At 40.6% G+C, this 21062-nt stretch overlaps 1 protein-coding gene across 1 annotated transcript in view; it reads left to right on the top strand.

Annotated features, from left to right (window-relative positions):
- Positions 1 to 20835, top strand: part of ksr (kinase suppressor of ras) — a 37961-nt gene extending 17126 nt beyond the window's left edge. The window contains exons 6-18 of the mRNA XM_068777278.1: positions 733 to 874; positions 1312 to 1487; positions 2821 to 2903; positions 8541 to 8656; positions 9063 to 9204; positions 10134 to 10238; positions 11197 to 11312; positions 15987 to 16163; positions 16697 to 16882; positions 18042 to 18175; positions 19296 to 19427; positions 19555 to 19684; positions 20487 to 20835. Coding sequence (XP_068633379.1) covers positions 733 to 874; positions 1312 to 1487; positions 2821 to 2903; positions 8541 to 8656; positions 9063 to 9204; positions 10134 to 10238; positions 11197 to 11312; positions 15987 to 16163; positions 16697 to 16882; positions 18042 to 18175; positions 19296 to 19427; positions 19555 to 19684; positions 20487 to 20639 — 1792 coding nt within the window. The 3' untranslated portion in view covers positions 20640 to 20835. The remainder of the gene's footprint in view (positions 1 to 732; positions 875 to 1311; positions 1488 to 2820; positions 2904 to 8540; positions 8657 to 9062; positions 9205 to 10133; positions 10239 to 11196; positions 11313 to 15986; positions 16164 to 16696; positions 16883 to 18041; positions 18176 to 19295; positions 19428 to 19554; positions 19685 to 20486) is intronic.
- The last annotated feature ends 227 nt before the right edge of the window (positions 20836 to 21062 follow it).

The following is a 21062-nucleotide window of genomic DNA, read 5'->3' as shown; positions in this document are numbered from 1 at the left end:
TCAACAACAATCTTATGTAATTCACGCTATTAATAAATGCACTGTTATTATATAGAATTATCACTGCTCACAGACAGGTTTCCAGAGGATGGGCAGCACAGATCAATAATGGTATATAACCCATAGATATTTTTCTTGACGGTATGGCCCTGCAGTGGGCCTAAATGGGCTGTAAACACCTTGCAATAAAAAAATTATTTAAATAAGTGAAATTGATTTTTTTACGTCAAAACGAAAAACATATATTGCATTAATAAATATAAATTTTGTTTTCCTAAAGCTGGAACATATCTATCTTAAAAAATAACATAAACATCTGTTTTTCTTTATTGTGAAAGAAAGAAAAATGATTCTTCTATATTAATTTTAGATTTGTTAAACTTATTGACCAAATATTAACATAGTATGTAATTTGTATCAAACGGAACATATTATAATTATTATTGAATAATTTCAATTTAAGAAAGACATATGGAGGTTCTTTCTTTCTGTAAGAAAACCTTATTTGTTTCTAGTTTCTATCAAATTGCATTTTTTTGGAAATTGTAAGATCTTTACAAGCGGACACTCTCATTAAACGTAAATCAAAAACGTTACTTATTTTATATAGTTAGAGGTAGTAATAACAAGTACATTTTTATTACTAGGATTAATCTTATGTATATTGCTATTTTTCTATGTATAAAATAAAATAAAAGAGTGTTCAATGATAATTATTGGTAACATTGACAGCGATAACAGTCAGTCGTCAGCACGGGACGCGACGGAGGGCGCGGAGGGAAGTCCTCCGGCGTCGCCACGCGATGAATCCGAGAGTACTCCGCAGCGAACCGTCAACATGCAGTACCATCTACCGGCGCATTGCAACAACACCGTAAGATACATTCACATTCACGAGACGAAGGGAGTGAGGCGATATATGAACGGAAATGAGTATGAAAAAGAACAGTAAAAAATTGTTGAATGAAAGAAAAGGAAAGATAGATTATACGAAGAATGATTGAAGAGTGCAGAAATAGAGGGAAAAAAGTGAAAAAATCGTTAAAGGATATCAAAACCTGTCCTAAAACAAGATAGGGAGTATATAGCCATTAGGCAATATATAATATACCGTTTGCAATTTAATATAACATAGGATTAATCCTTTGCACTCGAGGACGTTTCTGCACAGACCAATCAGGAACTCAAGACATATTGGAATACTTTTGATGAATTTACTATTAAAAAAAAAGTACAAATATATGAAATATAAATCTGTAAGCTTCTCAAACATTGTTGTGATAAAAGTATGTATAAACAATTCTTTTGCAGAGCAATGCAGCACCCAGGTCTCCAAGGACACCGACAGTGGGGCGGTGCATGGCTCATGACATCGCGCACCGCTTCACAAAGACCTTCAACATGATAGCTACCTGCGACTACTGTGATAAGCAGATGCTCTTCGGTTCAGGACTTAAGTGCAAGGAGTGTAAATTTAAATGTCACAGGTTAGTATTGTTAGTGGATTGAAGGCCTGTACTAACCACCTAAATCTTTAATGGAATCAGGCCTTACCTTGCGGAAGTCCATTCTAAGTAAAAAAGGTGTGATGTGACTTTGTGTTTGGCACTAATCGGTGTAACATAACTCCTGAAGATGCCCCGTGGAGGGGTGATACACGTGTTGAGTAATTTGGCGATGGCGGTTGTGTGATTCGCATTGTTTGCCGCATACGCATTTATCAGCGGGCTGGCGGACGGTGCACTTTGTTGCACGACTACCACTGCAAATGCGGAAGTGACTAAATATTGGTCCTTTTCTTACTTAATTACCTAAAGTTTACTGAAGTCTGTCATGTTTTGTTATTGACTGAAATTGCAATGGGAGTTGTAAAAAATAATGCAAATCAAATTTTTACATGTATACATCTTATATGTATACATACATCTAAAACCTATTGTCCAAAATATCAAAATGTTTGAAGACGGAGGTCTTTGACCAATGTAAGTGTCTCTGATGAAATACTGATCTGAGACATGGTCACCCACAGAGCATTAGGCCATAAAAACACAATTTAAGTCTGACTGGTCAACAATGTAAGCATTGAAATAACCTCTAGGCGAACACAAGTCCCAATGTGTGGTATTATGTCATTTACAATGTAGTGATCGTTAGCACACAAATATTCCTGGAAAATTTTCTTTAAAGTCTAGCCTATTGTAAAAACTTATACATTGTACATACACAGGTTTATTGATAAGGCAAGTTAGGTAAAAAAAATTGTGCTACTCGTATTTGTATTGCAATATAACAATGTGGTGAATTTTTTTGGACATGACCATTGTTCGAACATGTCTGTCTTTAACTGCTTGGTGACATTTTTTTAAGTATTTTTGATGCTTAAAAAAACGATTGATTGAATACAGAATACAAAGTTTATATTTTTTAGTAAATTATTATTTGTCATATTTCTCCCTACAGATTATATTTACTAGACCTATGATTGATTTTACTTTACTTTTTTTTGTGTTTCTTTATTCTTTCTGATGTAAGTGCAATCCAAGTCAGTTTGATACTTTTGTTATATAAAAATATGTGGGTATGTTTATGTATGTATGTATATATGTATGTTTTTACAGATTAACTACCCGTTATTTATATTTGTACTGTTTTCATACTATGGTTGTCTGTAAGAAATTGCCTTGTTTGATAAGACCACCCATTGTACTTATTTGTTTATTTTTATGAAGTAACGTATTTGCTTTCTAGGGTTTTTAATAAAGAATACAAAATTAAATTGAATATAAAGAAGATAATATTATTGAAATTTATTTGTTCCAGAGACTGTGAGAGTAAAGTTCCTCCATCATGTGGCTTACCACCCGGATTTGTTGTCGCTTTTAAGGAAAAATTTCACAAAGATGGTAAGTTTTTACAAAATCATTGTATTAGTATGATCAAACATAACGTTTGATCGTGTATGATCGATCGTGGTTGAACGTGTATGATCAAAATTAACGTGGCTGTAAAAATACAAGAAAAGGAGAAGCCTCCTGGCACGTACGCGAGCGTGGCGGCCGGCCCGGCAAAAAGGCCGCCACCGGGGTGCGAACCTAAGCACTCGGTGGCGGTCTCGTCGGGGACCGACACGGGCGAACAGGTCCTGGGGAAGATTAGAAAAGCCCTTAACGCCACCCAGACCGGCATAAGGGTCGACCGAATCCGCAGGGTGCGGGATGGCCGGGTCATTCTGGGCTGCGGCACAGAGGCTGAGCTGCGGAGGGTGCGTGAGGGACTGAAGAAGGCAGGAAAGGACCTGAGCCTCGAGGAAGTGAAGAACAAGGATCCGCTGGTGCTGCTCAGAGACGTGATGGCCTATAATACAAACGAGGAGATAGTGAAGGCCATCAAGACCCAGAATAAACATCTGCTGGTCGACGTCTCTGAGGAGGATCAGAGGGCAGAGGTGAGGTTCAGGAGGAGGGCGCGAAACGTGCAGACGGTCCATGTGGTCATGCGCGTGTCGCCTGCTCTCTGGGGACGGCTGACGGCTGCGGGCTACATGCACGTGGACCTCCAGCGAGTGCGGGTGCATGATCACTCCCCGCTGGTCCAGTGCACTCGGTGCCTAGGTTACGGCCACACCAAACGGCATTGCACAGAGAGCGAAGACCGGTGCAGCCATTGTGGTGGCCGGCACCTACGCGCCGAGTGTCCGGATCGGCAAGCCGGGAAACCTCCCGCCTGCCGGAACTGCCGACTAGCTAAGGCAGACCGGTGGGACCACGGCGCATTCGACGAAGACTGTCCTGTGCGGAGAAAGTGGGACACCATTGCACGGGCGTCCGTAGCGTATTGCTAAGGGCACCCAGGTGACTCACCGCACTCTCCGCGCAGGGCACCACCAGTACCGCGTGGCGCAGCTAAACCTGCAAAGGTCCAAGCTCGCTACTGCCGAGCTGATATGCGAAGCGCCGAAGAGAGGCTGGGCGTTCGCATTGGTCCAGGAGCCGTATATCGGCGCTATTGGCGAGATGAGGCACTACCCAGGGACAAGGGTGGTACAATGTGTCGCGCGAGGCAACGGTGAGGTTGTCAAGGCGGCCATTGTGCTATTCGACGACACCATCGATATCACTCAATGTCCCCAACTCACGTCTGGCAACGTTGCCGTGGCCAGGCTGAGGACTGGGGCTTGGGAGATAGGGGTGGTGTCCGTCTACCTGGAGCCTAATACGCCCGTCGGACCATACCTGGACCGGATCGGCTCGGCCGTGGAGGGCTTGGGGACTGCCAACGTGGTGCTGGGTGGCGACGTCAATGCGCATAACACCTGGTGGGGTAGCCGGTCCACGAACCGAAGGGGAGTGGAGATCGCAGCCGCCCTCGACCAACTGGGGGTGCACTTGATGAACCAGGGGTCTGAGCCGACGTTTGATACGTATCGGGGCGGTAAGCACTACTCCAGTCGCGTCGACATTACTGCTTGCTCGACCACCCTGCTCGACCGAGCGGTGGGCTGGAGCCTCGTGGATGACATATCCTCGTCGGATCACAGGACAATTGTGTTCAATCTGAAGCTTGACAAGTCCCGAGGCACGGATGTCAAGCGGACCACACGGCAGTACACTACCCGTAGGGCAGACTGGGGCGAGTTCCATCGAACTGTCGCCCGGCTGCTATCGGATCGCTGCCTGACGTCTGCCGAGGTGAATCAAATCACCGAGGAGGGGGCGTTGGACAGCATGGTCGGTCGGTACGTGGAAACCGTGAGGGACGCTTGCGAGTTGGTCCTGCCGAAGGCCTCCAAGCGGAAGAGGACGGAATTGCCCTGGTGGTCCGAACAGCTCTCTCTCCTCAAGGCGGATGTCTTGAGGAAGAAGAGAAGGATCAGGGCCGCGAGGCCGGCTCGTAAGGAGCTGGTCTGGCGCGAGTACTGCGACGCGAAGGAGGCATACCGCCTCGAGGCGAGGCGCGCTCAGACCCATAGCTGGAAGCGTTTCTGCGAGAGACAGGATCGCGAGACCATGTGGGACGGGATCCACCGTGTGATGCGTCGCACGGAGGTGAGGCGAGAGGACGTCCCCCTCGTCCAGTCAGGTAAAGTGCTGGACGCAGCGGGATCAGCCAGGTTGCTGGCGGAGGTTTTCTTCCCGGAGGACGACCCCGGGAAGGACAATGCGGACCACAGAACTGTAAGAGCTAAAGCCGATGAAGTCAACTCGGGGGACCATGATGGAACATGCGATCCCCCGTTTACGATGGAGGAGCTCCGATGGTCCGTATCGACCTTCAATGCCAAGAAGGCACCTGGCTCTGACGGACTCACCGCGGACATCTGCCGTGCGGCCGTCGCCGTGGACCCCGTTCTGTACCTCGCGCTCTCCAACCGGTGTCTCGCGCTTTCCCACTTCCCCACGAGATGGAAGGAGGCAGTGGTCGTAGCGTTGCGGAAGCCGGACAAGGAGGACTACACGCACCCGAAATCCTACAGGCCCATCGGACTCTTGCCGATTCTCGGCAAGGTCCTTGAGAAAATGATGGTCCGTAGGATCCGGTGGTACACTGCGCCGTATGTCAGCAGCCACCAATACGGCTTTATGCCGCAGAGGTGTACCGAGGACTCCCTGTATGTCCTGATCCAGCATCTGCGAACTCGGTTGAAGGAGAAGGAGATCGCAGTGCTGGTATCATTGGACATAGAGGGAGCCTTCGATAACGCCTGGTGGCCTGCTATACGGTGCAGACTGGCAGAAACTCGCTGCCCCGTGAATCTGCGGCGCCTTGCCGACAGCTATTTTAGCGATCGCAAGGTGTCCGTACGGTACGCGGGGGCAGAGTGGGCCAGAGAGACCACCAAGGGGTGCGTGCAGGGATCCGTAGGCGGCCCAACCTTCTGGACCCTCCTCATCAACCCTCTCTTGGAGGAGGTGGTAAAGACCGGGACACACTGCCAGGCGTTCGCAGATGACGTCGTGCTGGTCTTCTCGGGGCAGAAGGCCCAGGACATCTCGAGTCGGGCCAATGCCGTTCTCGCCCATGTTCATGAATGGGGAGTTAGGAACAAGCTGAGGTTCGCACCACACAAAACCAAGGTGATGGTGCTAACCAACAAGCAGAAGTTCGACTACCCATTACTGAGCATGGGCGGCGAGCCGCTTGGCCGGACTGGGGAGGTCCGGATACTAGGCCTCACAATTGACGATAGGCTCACGTTCAACAGTCACGTGAAGAACGTGAGCAAGAAGGCACAGGGCCTCTATCGTCAGCTGTGCAGGGCTGCGAAGGTATCTTGGGGTCTGAACTCGGAGGTGATCAGAGCGATGTATCTGGCGGTGCTGGAGCCGACGATTTTGTATGCAGCGAGTGCATGGGCGCCGGCGGCTAGGAAGCTGCTGGTCCGCAGGCAGTTGGGCGCGGTCCAGCGGGGCTTCGCGCAGAAGATCGCGAGGACCCACAGGACCGCGTCCCTGCACTCGGCCCTTATACTTGCCGGGTTGCTTCCCCTGGACCTTCGGGTCCAAGAAGCAGCCCGCTTATTTGAAATAAGAAAGGGTCATTCCCGGCAGGTGGTAAGGGACCGAGACCTGGAGGTACCGGTCAGCTACCTGAGACTACCGCACCCGTCTGGTCAAGTTGGTGTGGAGTTCTCCTGTCTGGGGGAAAGTGCGGAGGAAGTCCGACTTGCCACCGCGGCTGCCGACTTGGTAATTTATACCGACGGCAGCCGCATAGAAGATAAGGTGGGTGCGGCGTTCTGCGTCAAGCGGGGCGCCGCAGAGCTGTACACAAAAAAGCTCAAGTTGGGCAACTTCTGCACCGTATACCAGGCAGAGCTGCTGGCTCTAGCTGAGGCAACAGGGTACGCGGCCGGCGAGTCAGCGCAAGCCTGCGCCATACTGAGCGACTCGCGGTCCGCCCTCGAAACTGTCGCAAGATCGGACACCCTCCATCCCTTAGCGTTAAGAGTGAAGGAGAACGTGATGAAAGCGAGAGAAAAAGGGAAGGATGTAAGGTTGTTTTGGGTGAAAGCGCACGCGGGGATGGAGGGGAACGAGAGGGCGGACCAGCTGGCCAAGGAAGCGGCCCTGAAGAGTAAATGCAAACCTGTATATGAGGAATGCCCCATCTCATTCGTCAAGCGGCAACTGAGACTGGAGTCGCTCGACGAATGGAACAGGAGGTATGTGGAAGGAACGACGGCTTCGGTAACGAGGATGTTTTTCCCGGACGCCGTCTCAGCCTACCGCGTGCTCCGCAGCATCGAGGTGGACGCGGTCTCGGCCCAGCTCTTCACGGGGCACGGGGGGTTCTCTGAGTACCTTCATAGGTTTAAGCTCAAGGAGGACCCCTCGTGCTTCTGTGAACCGGGCGTGGACCAGACCGTGATCCACCTTGTGGCCCGGTGTCCCGCATTCGGGGGACTCCGGTTCGGCTTCGAGTGCCGGTCTGGGGTTCAAATCAGGGAGGAGTCAATAGCCTCCCTGATAGGCGAAAGTGTAACTAGGAACGAATTCCTCAAGTATTGCAAAACAATAATAACACAAGCAATACAAAAAAACAAAACTAGGTAAAAGAAAACAAAAAAGACTGAAGTAAAATAAATAATAACTATAAGTAAACAACTGTGATAACATACCTAGTAAATAATTTTTGTAAAATAAAAAAAAAATAAGAGGATGAAAGAAAGAAGAGTAGAGTAAAAGGGCATAAAAGAAAAGAAATATAACATGATAGAGAGAAAAGAATAAAAGATAATAAGATGAATGACAGATGATTATGGAAATAAAAAACTTTGTGAAAAAATATTTGTAAAAAAAGGTCCCTGTCCTAAAAATCAGATAGGGGTACGAGAGGCCCCCAATAGCGGGGGTCATTAAAAAAAAAAAAAAAAAAAAAACATAACGTTTTCAATCAGTTGATACTATATCAAACTCATACATTAATCCACCGGTACTTGGTGTTTGGTCTTTGACTACCACAAGGAACAGATAAAACAGATAAACAGATTTTCCAGGACTATTTTTCACCATAATTATAAAATGATTTATGTTTAGAACTCAATCTTCACAGTATGTTCCTTACCTTTCAATTTAGATGCAATTAATATTGTTTGTCACTTACATTGTGACACTGAAGCTTGCTATTAACACTAACATGCTTTCAGATGAATTCTATTATTCTTTTTAGTTCTCTGTTATACCCGTTTCTCCAGGAGACTCATTCTTTTTTATATTAAATTATATTAAAATTTCCAGACCTGAAGAACCAAAACAGGACCATTTACAAGTCAATGTTTTAACGAATTTCTGAAAGCCACGGTTTATTTTGGAAATTGATTTTAAAAGTGATGGATAATTTTAGTTTTGCTATAGTTTAATTTTTGACTGTCGAACAAATTCAGATGCTATAAATATATTTTAAATTTGGAATTGCTGACTGTGGAATACCAGATAGGGGTCTTTTTAGGTCGCTTCCAACCTAAACTCTTGGTTGTCCTAAGGCTGAAACGATGACACTGATGATGAAAGTTGCCAGTAATAAAAAACATTTTTTCATAGCGGCTGGCGGTTCGTACCTGTGCGCATCTCCGAGCGGCAAGAGCGCGGGTTTTCTATCCTCCTTCACCAGCCGCCCGCGCCGCCGACGACAACCACCGCAGCCCCACCATTACTCCGTGAGTTTACTATGCTGTGACGCACTAAATACCATCACGTGACGTCACTATTTGGTCACTCATGCCGGTACTGATTTTAGTTATATTACTACATCGCTCGAGCATAGCTCGCCGAGACTCAGTGGTGTGAAAGAGTACGTTGCATCGTGACGTAATTTACTTATTTCCTTATCTGGATTTTGTCCTATAATGAAATTTCATGTTGACGTTGATTAATAGGACACTATATATTCGATGAACATGCCTGCTCGCTCTCACTTGATCTTGCCAATATATATAGAATGTAGTTACTTAATTCTGAGGCCAACTACACCCGTCTACCCGTCCTATATACTCAATTTCGTTTTCACGTTGATTTATTGGAAAGGTGTTATATGTGTGAATAACAGAGTTTATCTCTCAGCAGGGCGGTCCGGACTCGTCGTCAAACACGTCGTCGTGTAACAGCTCGACGCCATCTTCCCCCGCGCTGGCCGCCCCCACCACGCCGCAGCACCCTCACCCCCTCCCGCATCCGCCCGTCAACAAGCAACAGTTCCACTTCCCTGGTGAGTAATCATATGAGATTATATGTCAGAGGATAGATGCCCTCTGCAACACATAGGCCTCCTCCAAATATTAAAGCCATGAGATATATACCCCCCCCCCCCTAATATGCATACATAATAAAATTTCACATAATATCACAGACCAGTGTTTCTTAACGTGGGGGGCATTTTGATTGTGAAGGGGCGTTTCAAAAATGAACTCGACATGAGTTCTACCTGTGGTAGAGTTTAACAGGTCAGGTAGGCAATGTTAAAGACGTCACCTAGTGAGCTGGAGCACAAAAATTAAAACAGTTAGATGAAAGATAGACACAGTTTATTTTAAAAGTCATCCGCCTACAACTTCAGATACACCAACGCCGAAACTTTCACCATTCATTTGTAAATATTAAACATTGTGCTATAGGATACCGTGTTGTAGGAGGGTTCGCACATTTGTCATAGCGAAACTGTTTTATAAGATGCCGTGTTGTATGATAGCTACCTGTATAATAATAAATAAATATTATTAAAGCATTGAAGAGTTTGTTTTTGTTGTTCGTAATTCATGGAATTCGAAATATGGAATTTTACATGGTTGATATTACAATATTTACATAAAACAAGTTAAACTTAATTTATAAACAGCAATTGTTCTGATCGAAATACATAAAGAAAATATTTTTGAATATACGCACATTGTACTGGCTAGTTTTAAATCGCCCTTGGTTAAAAATAAAGTATATTCCAAATTCAAATTTTTGACAGACGCTAGTTTTAAAAGAAAAGTTTAAAGATGATATTAACAAATATTGATGGATTACAGAGATATTTAAACACACATGGTAATTAACGTATTTAATAATAAAAAAATTGGTCTTTCAGGGTAGATATGTATAAAAAAGGCTATAATTTTTTATGTAATGCAAAAACAAGAATTTTTCCGACAGAAGTTAAGCCGCCAGTGTCAAGTCCGAACCACAACTCCATTGTACAGTCACCGGCACGACCCGCACCAGATAACAAGGAAGACATCACCGCCAGTATGAAAAGCGGTGAGTATTAGTTTTATTTTAATATATATGTCATCTCGTACTCTCGTTCGAAATTATTGAGTACATACAATGCAATTTAAACCATAATATAAATATATAAACCATAGTCTTTGATCACTGTTTAGTAATGTTTTATTTGTGTTTTCATTGTTTGACTATAAATCATTATATGTTCTCAGTGAGATAGTTATAAGATAACAACTGTAACTAATTTTATATTTCTAAGCTTCTAAGTTTGTACTTTCTTGCAGCCTTTTGTTACTGTTATTTCCAATAAAGTAAAGTAAATAAATAAATGACATATGATTGTTGATCATATACGCTTCACTAGGTTTGACGTGGCGGAATTCGAGCGATAAAAACTTTTTAGAGCATCACCAACCTGGTGTTGTTTTGCCTCTGCGAGCTGGTTTCGACAACCAAATAATCAAATAAAACGTATCCAAACCAAGGAGTATATGGGCAGCAGTCTCTTCCTCTTCCAGGCATGCCTTGTACAGACACCTACCTGGTATATATATATATACACTATATATATATATATTACACTATATATATATATATACACTATATATATATATATACAATATATATATATATATATATATATATATATATATATAAATACACACCAGCCGAGGTTCCTGATAGAGCCTGGTTATTGAGAGCTGTGAACAAACAACAATGTCCACAACAATTCTATATATTTAACATGATTTTATGTAATTTTCTTGGTGTTTTGGTCATAAATTTTGTATGGTTTTCTCATAAACTTTTATGAAAAGTGGAGTTGATGTATGATTTACAAAAAAGTGACATCGAAGAAACTCTTTTTAATTGTATGTCACTTTTCTAAGATTAGGTTTGTACCCCAGCAATGTTATAAGACTAATACATTAAATGTTTTTCAGTTAGGTTTGTTAAATGAAGCAATTAATTGTTGACTTTGTATGTACAGAGCGGTCGCGGCACGTATCCCTCAGCGGGTCGGGCTCCACGGACAGCGGGGGCGGCGCCCGAGCGGACTCGCTGGATCTCAACACGCACGACTCGCGCTGGCCGCGACAAAACTCCGTTAGTACATGATATTTCATATTTGTTATTTTAATCAAAAAGTAAGATGATATTTTGAAAAAGGCAGGTAAATTTTTTTTGTTAGGTTGGAAAAGCTATAAGACTAAAGCATTTAAATCTATACCAATCTGTATAAGATAAAGATAAAATTAATTTATTCAACGTGGGAACTTTAACAGAACTGTTATTAGACATCAACCTATTATCTATTTTATTTTTACTATGCTTCGCAAGGTGTTATAGTTGTGGAGAAGAAGCATAAAAAAACTTCGCAACAACACATCTTTTAATATTTTAATAACAAATTTATATACATATATATACACTATCAGATGTAGTCTAAATGAAATCAAAATAATCAGGCTTCATTGCCAAAGAATTAATAAGCCTTTAAGTCAATTCACTTTTAATATGCGCTATGATTCTAAAACTATGAAAGTATATCGTAGTTTATTTATATTTATGGATTTTGGATAAAATATCGTTTTATAAGACAATTTTTCTCGACTACGTAAGTGTATTCTTCAAATAAGCAATAATGCATTGTTATAAAAACAGTAATTAATTAAATTATTTAAATTGTTGAATCCTTGATGAGGATCGCCCAATCCACCAATAGTACTTCAAATATTAATCGTTACTGCTGTCTCGCTCGCACAGTACCTACATGCAGACCTTTGCGGGTTGAATCATCCACGAGTTGTACTACGCAAAATGTATAGATATAGCGACAGAATAAAGAAGCCGAATGAAGCGAGAGAAGCAAAGAACAAAGCGCAGGAACAAGCCAGAAGAAAATAAAGAACTAAATCGATTAGCAACAATCGAAGCAATATTGAAGTTACAGTGTTTTTATATGTTCGACGAACTTTTACTCAAATAGTTTATTTCGCAATATTTTAAATTACCATCTAAAATACTAACTTCTTAACCGACTACAATGGATGCCATCATAACACAATTGATAACAGCGCCATCTATGAAGTGCCAAGGTTAAACATCCACTGCTTTACCGATATTAAATAAGCGCGGCACAATATGAAATTGAATTATTAAAGAAACTAGTTCTATATACAGTTAATAAAATAATTGCGTCTGAAAGTTACTGCAGATATGTTAGCTTTATCGATTGCATTTCACCCTATTGAACACCGATTACAAGGCCACCCCATACGCCAACCCTCTGTATAGATTCATTTAACACATTCCATGCCGTGCGGGGCGTATACGACCCCCGCTGCACTTTCCGTTTAGGCCATTTGCAGTTCTCATTGAATAACAAAGGATTCTTAAACAAATGAATTGCAGGCTCGAATATAGATAACCTCACATCACGCATGCGCGTACGTAATGCATATTAAAATTTAAAACTATTAAATTAAATATAATTATATCTTTTCAGTATTGAAAAAGTGTTAAGCATACGTCTTAATCTTTTTTTGAATTTGAAAGTTTGGGTCGTATACGCACCATGCGGCCTGGAAAGAAAATCTTCAAAATTTGACGTGACTTTAGTTAGTAAGAAAAGGACTAATATATAGCTACTACCGCTATGTAGCAGTAGTCGTGCAATAAAGTTCACCGCCCGCCAGCCCGCTGATAAATGCGTATGCGGCAAACAATGCGAATTACACAACTGTCACCGTTAAATCACTCAACACTTGTTTCACTCCTCCACAGGCCATCCTTAAGGAGTATTGTTACACCGATTAGTGCCAAACATAGCAGTAGTGTTACATAGCGGAAGTAGCTAAATATTAGTCTTTTTCTTACTTAAGATGGACCTCCGCAAACGCCTGAATCCATTAGATATTTGTGACCTTCGTTGTTAACAATCTTTTGCCATCTATTATACAAATTTTCAATGCCGGAGCGGTAACAAATCAATCGGTTGTTCTGTAAAAAATGTCGACGGAAACGACATTATTTCCCGGTCTCCCTAATAAAAAGAATTTATCAACTACGTTACGTTACAAGATCTGTCTGAGAGAGAGCGCCATCTGGTCATTTCAGCTAATCTCTCGTGGCGAGGGTGGGTGGGGTGCCATGTATTCGTGCTAGGCACATTCCCCCAAGGCCTGGGTGTGGAGATTCGCGTATACCACTCCGCACAATGCCAGCCCTCCGTAACAATTTCTCATGTTTACGTACTTAACGAAATGTAAACAAGATTCAAATGTCTTGATATATATCAGGGGTGGCCAAACTTCGGCCCGCAAGCCGAACTATTATTTTTTGGCTCCGATTGACTGTCGAATTATTTTAATATTTAAATTTATATAACCTTTGTTAACTCCTGGGAAATCTAAACAAATTACTGATGTGAATAATAATAATAAAATTATTATTCCACCATAAAATTAGCGAAATCCAAACACCGATCATAATTAACTAACCGGCATCTTAAGTATTATTAGGAGTGCTGTCATATACATGCGCCATTATATGTAACTTCCATATACATATTTTGTATTTTTGTCATATAATTTCAATAAATATAGTTTTTGTTAAAAAAAACATTTGCGTGTATTAAACGCGTATAAAATTGCTCGCAAAATAAAACCAATTTAAGCAGAAAACGATACTTCTTTTAATATTTATAATAAATAATCTACGTGAAAATTAATTTGTGTTTCCAAAAACCGATTCATTGTTGTGGGTGAATGTAAACCAATCGATAATGTCGTGCGGGAGATAGTGCGTTCCAACTTCAAAATTACCGATATCGCTGACGTACGACTTCCCCCCGATAGCGGTGCCGGCGCACTGATTCACTGCACCCCGAGCTTTCGTGTGAGGCGCGTTTGTATTTCGAATTGTTTATTTATTTTCTCTTCGTGTCAGTGGCCAGTGTTTTCTTAGTATTTTTTTTTTAATTTAGTGACAATGACGGCATTTGTTCACAGCAGACGTTTGTTTGAAGAAGTACGTTTTAGATTTTATTGAGAAACTTTGTTTATATAATTGAATGTGTGTTTGTTTATTTATTTATGTTATTACGCAATTAATTGTACAAAATTTAAATTGCCTTAAAAAGTAAATCGACAGGTTTATATAGGTATAAAGGAATATTTAAATGACAATAATCCTTGGCTTGATTATTTTGATTTTGTTTAGGCTATTTCTGATAAAGTGTATATATATATATGCATATATATATGTATACATATAAATATATATACATATATATATATATATATTGAGTAATTAATAGCTTAATATATATATATGTATAAGGTAGTAAGTTGTAAGGGGCAAAATATATCCCTGACAGGAAAAGAGTGATTTATATATTTTCGATCTTGGGATATATATCACTCTTTTATATCTTTAACTCATTTAGGTCAGTACGACTCAGAGAGAAAATAAGGTAGATAAGACCAAAAATATATCCTTTATAATTTCGGCTCTTTTAGTTCAGACTTAGAACTCAGTAAGGCGGAATTAAACGTGTAAAATTTAAATAATCTCGAAAATTATCACAATTTATTGAGCTTTTTATGTTGCATTTGCTTCCTATTAACCATTTTATGTCTTTGTACACAAGCAAAAAAAAAGCTGAAAGTCCACGCGCGTGATGTTGTCGTTCCGAAAATCTGTAGTTTACATTTTCAATACAAACATGCATTAGTTATCCATCTCTCTTTTACGTGTAAATTACTATATAAGCCCATCTCTCTCTAATTCTGAAGGAGTCGTAACTCATAACGAAAATTGAATCTTAAGCATAAATAAATAGAGTTATAATTGCAACACACGTGAGCTGGAGAGTGATTATATCTTTTGCAAAGATATCTTTCTTGTCTTTTGCTCGCGAGTTACCTATCCTTACACCAAGCGCAGAGTAAAAAGTTCATGTGTAAGTTGAACAGATGACAGCCTTAACTAAGTTGTCGTAAAATGTTGTTACATTAGAAATCATTGGAGGTCATACGACTGATGTAATATTTTCATTATTATTAATTATTTTTTTATTATATTGATAATTGTTTTATTTTTCCATAACAAAGTATAATTAACTTATTTAGTCTAATGTTAGTATTGTTACAAAGCACGAGTTACAGAACCCACTAAGCAATAAACACGGAACCCTAGGATCAAGAAGTGCTGTAAACACGCGCGAACTTGAAGTTATTTATAGATTTTTGTGTACGGTTCTCAAAAATTCTAAAAAAAAACTATCGCAAAGTTACTAGAACCTTCTCCGTAGTACAAATAGGTGTACTCTCCATATCAACAGTTCAGTGTTGTTTTTTTTAGTTATAAGATTAAGATCTATGAACAGTGATATAATGACTATTTGGTAAGTTATTTGGACAGTGATTTCTTAAGCGATTTGAAAGCGTAGTTTGGACTAAGCGAAAGTATACTTTTTGCTAAAGTAGGGTGACCATCTGATTTGTGAAAAAAGGACTACTTGTGAATCAGTGGTGTTTCATTTAGAGTCAGAACCCACAGTACGTACCTGTATGATTAGTTTTTTTTGACATGGATTTCGTTTGGGCGAAGGCCTCCTCTTTCATATTCCAGAATTTTCTGTTTGTACGTTAGTTCTTTTTCCTAATGTCCTTACCAACGAGTCACTATAAGGGTCCACCTAATATCTTTCATTTAATCCTCAAGATGTAATCAGCCTATTCACCAAGCCAATAATATAAATGCTTTTGTTAACAGCTGTCTATGAAAGAATGGGATATCCCATACGACGAGTTGAAGCTGTTCGAAGTGATCGGCGCTGGGCGCTTCGGTACCGTGTACCGCGGCAGCTGGCACGGAGCCGTTGCCGTGAAGTTACTCCACGTGCACTCTCTAAGCGACCATTGCGCGCAGCTCGACACCTTCAAGCATGAGGTACGGTTCACCAGCATCCCATCAGCTATTACACTTACACTAATCTTCCAATAGTTTCAGCACACTAGTTTTTAAAATCACTTTTAGATTGTAACCTCCCAATCCAGTGAAATTGTTTTTTTTTGTCCAATACAAAAAAAACATCACTCATCTGATTGAGAGTGTTCCAGATAGGCTCAGAGAGTGCATACGGAGCAAAGAAGGTCCTACTCGATACTAAAGAAAAGCTCCCGGCAAATTTATTAAAAACAAACAGTGACTATAAAAGTTTTTATTGGCAGTCTACTTAGTGCTCATTTTCTCTAAAAATGTGTATTTGAGTGTATTGCGATAAAATTAAACAATTCATACGTTATTTTGTGTTTACTTAATGTGTAAAACCCTAATTCAACATCGACTAATTGTAAAAATTTAATAATCATGTATGCACATAAATTAAGGGGCAAAATGATGGTGGGCCCTATTTTGTTTTGAGTAGTATATATTATCACTTAAAATCCTTCACATTAAAACAGGATTTTTATTGTACCCAGGTGGCGACGTTCCGCAAGACACGGCACGAGAACCTGGTGCTGTTCATGGGCGCGTGCATGAAGCCGCCGCGGCTGGCCATCGTGACGTCACTGTGCAAGGGCATGACGCTGTACACGCACATCCACCTGCGCAAGGACAAGTTCACAGCCAACAAGAGCATCATCGTCGCTCAGCAGATCTCACAGGTGAGTTTAGAGTGAGAGAGATGGAGAATGCGAACGAGAGAGATGGAGCGTGCCAAAATTTTCAAATAAAAATGAAATAGGTTATAGTGTTCATTTTCGCAAGTGTAACTGATGGCTGTTGAAACCAAAAGGTTCTCGAGTAGCGACTGCGACCGATAGACGTGGTGAAGGGTCACTAGGTCCATCATCTACGACACACTCAGAGCCGGGTGATGTCGCTGGATGTGAACAGTGTAAGACCGATCATCGTGTCGATATTTGGGAGAAGCCTATACCATGCAGTGAGAATGATTTGGATGTTAATTTTTTTTTGTGTTCCTTATTAAGTAAGAAAAGGACCAATATTTAGCCACTTCCGCACATGCAGTGGTAGTCGTGCAACAAAGTGCACCAAAGTGGTGGTTAGTGCTAAACACTAATCGTTGTAACCTAACTCCTGAAGATGCCCCGTGGAAGGGTGAAACACGTGTTGAGTAATTTGGCGGTTGTGTGATTCGCATTGTTTGCCGCATACGCATTTATCAGCGGGCTGGCTTGCGGTGCACTTTATTGCACGACTACCACTGCATGTGCGGAAGTGGCTAAATATTGGTCCTTTTCTTTCTTAGGATGGATATCCGCAAGGTAACGCCTGATTCTATTAAATATGTGTTCCTTATTTCATTTGCGATCAGTCCCAGGACTATAAGCGGATTTGTTGAGTGGTTATAGGTTTGGAAGGGGTCTCCCTGGTGGGAGACACTCTTAGTTCACCATCGAGCGTCTAGTCTCTGGATGTCATGGCGATTAAGACGTTTCTTGTACTGGATGCAAGTCAAACTGGAGGAAGCCAAGTCATTTAGGTGTTGGTCTAGTCGATTTTTGTAATTAGTCGATGACTGCTGGATCTCCTCCTTTACTGTTTTAATCTTTAGAGGGATTTCAGAGTTCGTGAGGAACCATGGAGCGTTTGTTATGGTATGCCATTTTGTAGCCTTTGTATAATGGTTATGTTGGAGATACAAGCCCTTCCCCAGAGTTGGAGGATATTAATTAAAGATTTTTTTTGTGTATCAAAATTGTTAAAATTTTCTTTAGAAGTAAAAAAAAATTACTAAAAAAATCGACAGATTGTTGGAGTCCAAAAGGTTAAACATCTACAAATGGTTTATAATTACAGGGTATGGGATATCTTCACGCGCGCGGAATAATCCACAAGGACCTGAAGACGAAGAACATATTCCTGGAGAACGGGAAAGTGGTGATCACGGACTTTGGACTCTTCAGCGTCACCAAGCTGTGTTTCGGAAACAAGTATGTTGAATTTTATAAAACAAAATATAATATAGTTATAGTTTAAAGTTTACTTTTACTCGTCATTTTTGTTTTTTTTTATATAGTAATTTAAAATGTTTTGTCATATATAGAGAAATACAATGAAGCAATTATTCATATTGCAAATGTCCAAAGCTCCATGGATTATAGAAATGTCTGAATTGCACAAGCGTTAAAAATTAAAAAAAAAATTTAAGGCAGTAACAAGAGGTATATAGCGAGGATGTAAAGTCATCCTTACAATCCTTCAAATCCTCAGACAATAGCTGAAAAAAAAATAATTTTGAGCTAATACTACTTTCAATGAAGCTCAAATAAAATACTGGCTGACTGATTGCAAGGTACAGAAAAAAAATTAAAAAAAGCTAACATAGAAACCTGTACTTTAAAACGTGGCTAGACTTTAAAACTTTGAAGTTAGAAACTTTATTTGTACTGTGTCTTGAATAGTTATAATTCTTAATTCTAACATATAAAAGGTCACGTGGTTTAATATACAAGTGCGAATTATATATTTATATATACTATTAAATTATACTCTGCATACGATGGTAGGTTGCTTTTCAACTTCCAGAAAGACAGAAACACAATTATAATTATATATAATTATTTATTTTTAGAGCACGTATTACACACATGGTTTTAAAAAGAATACGTCGGTAAATCAGTACCATGTGTATGAGGCTTATTGACTAGCGCCATCTAGTAGGTATTTTAAGAAAATACGGTAAAACAGTTCGATGTATTTACAAGATTTTAATTAAATATTTTGGTTAATATTATTTAATTTTAATAAATATTAGTTAGTATTTAATATTAATAAATATTAGTTTTCATACTTTAGGTGCTATATTTAAAAAAAATTAAATGGCGGTTTTCATATATCTGAAATAAAATTGATTTTTTATGGCTTAGCTTAAAATACAATAAAGGCAGTACATTCTAAGACACCGTACAGTTTAAATATTACTACAGTGGTGTTTTGCAATAAGAGAACAAGCGTTCATTTTAGCCGGCAGTTATTCATCTCATGTGCGTCTTGTCAAACTATGTGGGTACTGTATAAGTATATATGTTCTGAAGATCTGTATTTTGGCAGCGCGCGAGGAGATAGCCTGGGCATCCCGCCGGGCTGGCTGTGTTACCTGGCGCCGGAGCTGGTGCGGGCGCTTCGCCCTCACGCCTCCCTCCACCTACCTTTCTCCAAATGCACCGACGTCTATGCTTTCGGGTGAGTGCATATTCTTTATTCTGCTACTATCCAATTCAATACATTTTCTTTAGAATTTGTATACATAATTTTTTTTCTGATGTATCTTACAAAGAGTATACATAATGTTTTGTATATCAAATTTCAGAACAGTGTGGTATGAACTTCTTTGTGGGGAATACCCGTTCAAGGGTCAACCACCCGAGGCGGTCATATGGCAGGTTGGCAAAGGTGTTAAGCAGTCGTTGGCAAACATGCAGGCATCGCGGGACATTAAAGTTAGTACTTGTGTTTATAACACTTGCTGAACGAACCCGCTTCATGAATTAAATCAACACTCTCTGAACCACCTATGCAGGGAAAAATATTTTTACCAAAGATATCGTGATGAGGCAGTACATTAGAAAGCAAATGCAAATGTATATATGTATAAGAAATCAAGTAGCCAACTTTAATTGATCGGTCAAAGGCTTTCCTTGCCAAGGAGCGGATGCTACTCTGACAGGCCCATCTATTGTCTAATTTCCAAACTTGCTCATGCTGCGTAACCTTATTGAACTTTTATGTGAGGTGTTATTATTATTATTACCAACAGCACCCAAAGGTTTTCCATCTGTGTTAGGAAGACCGGAAAGTAATGTAGTTTTTGTGCATGACGATATTTGATTGTTTGACGTTGCATACTAGATGGCAAAATGTTGTAAACGAAGGTGAATATATTGTTAATTAGAAATAAAAACTTGTTAAAAATGTAGTCGTGTGAATTTAACTTAAGAAAGCGACATTACCTTCCCGTCCTCCTAATTCAAATAGTATATTTAATTATTGTCTTTTGGGGTTCAAGTTCATTTTCACAGGCTTTTGAATTGTCGATTATTTTAACACTATAAGTAGTAAGTTACCACCGGTTCGGAATGACAGTCTGCTAAAAAGAGCCGCCCAGAAACTCGACAGTTTCCTTTTTAATTAAAATTTAAGAACAATTGCTGTATATATTATAATATCAACTATGTAAATAAGTCATGTCAAGTGTATATATACATACACCCATATTATGAAAGATGTGTTCACTACTACCAGGATATCCTGATGCTGTGCTGGTCGTACCGTGCAGGCGAGCGGCCAGACTTCCCCCACCTGCTGTCCACGCTGGAGAAGCTCCCGCGCAAGCGACTAGCGCGCTCTCCCTCGCACCCTGTGCATCTGTCTCGCTCCGCAGACTCGGTGTTCTGAGAGCGGCTCGCCGGCGCACTGTGCGTGCGGCCTTAGCTGTAGCGCTGCTCACTGTGCGTGCGCCCTTACAGCGGACGCACGTGTACGTGACATCTTATATATTCATATGATATGACCAACAGTGAGCATATACAAAGATTTCTTTTATATATAAAGAGTAGCATAAATAACGATTTTAATTTTATCCTCTGAGATGCTGTTTCATTTAAAATTCATCACATGTAATTCCACTTTTCTGTCAATATCTGCCCTATGAGATACTTAAACGTATACCATATACCACAGATATCAATTAATTATAAATAAATATAATAATCAAAGATATTATGAAATGTCTACTCATTTACAGTGCCCGGCGATAAATATTGCACATCATCGATCTTTGGAAAGAGACAATCGGCTAATTTCGGCTTCGTAGAGCAT

This window comes from Battus philenor, unplaced genomic scaffold (genome assembly GCF_028537555.1).
Source record: "Battus philenor isolate CCGP_79_NKW_IND1 unplaced genomic scaffold, ilBatPhil1.0.hap1 SCAF_13, whole genome shotgun sequence".
NCBI classification, from domain to species: domain Eukaryota; kingdom Metazoa; phylum Arthropoda; class Insecta; order Lepidoptera; family Papilionidae; genus Battus; species Battus philenor.
Note: the sequence above shows the minus strand (reverse complement) of the source record. Positions and strands in the feature narration are given on the sequence as shown.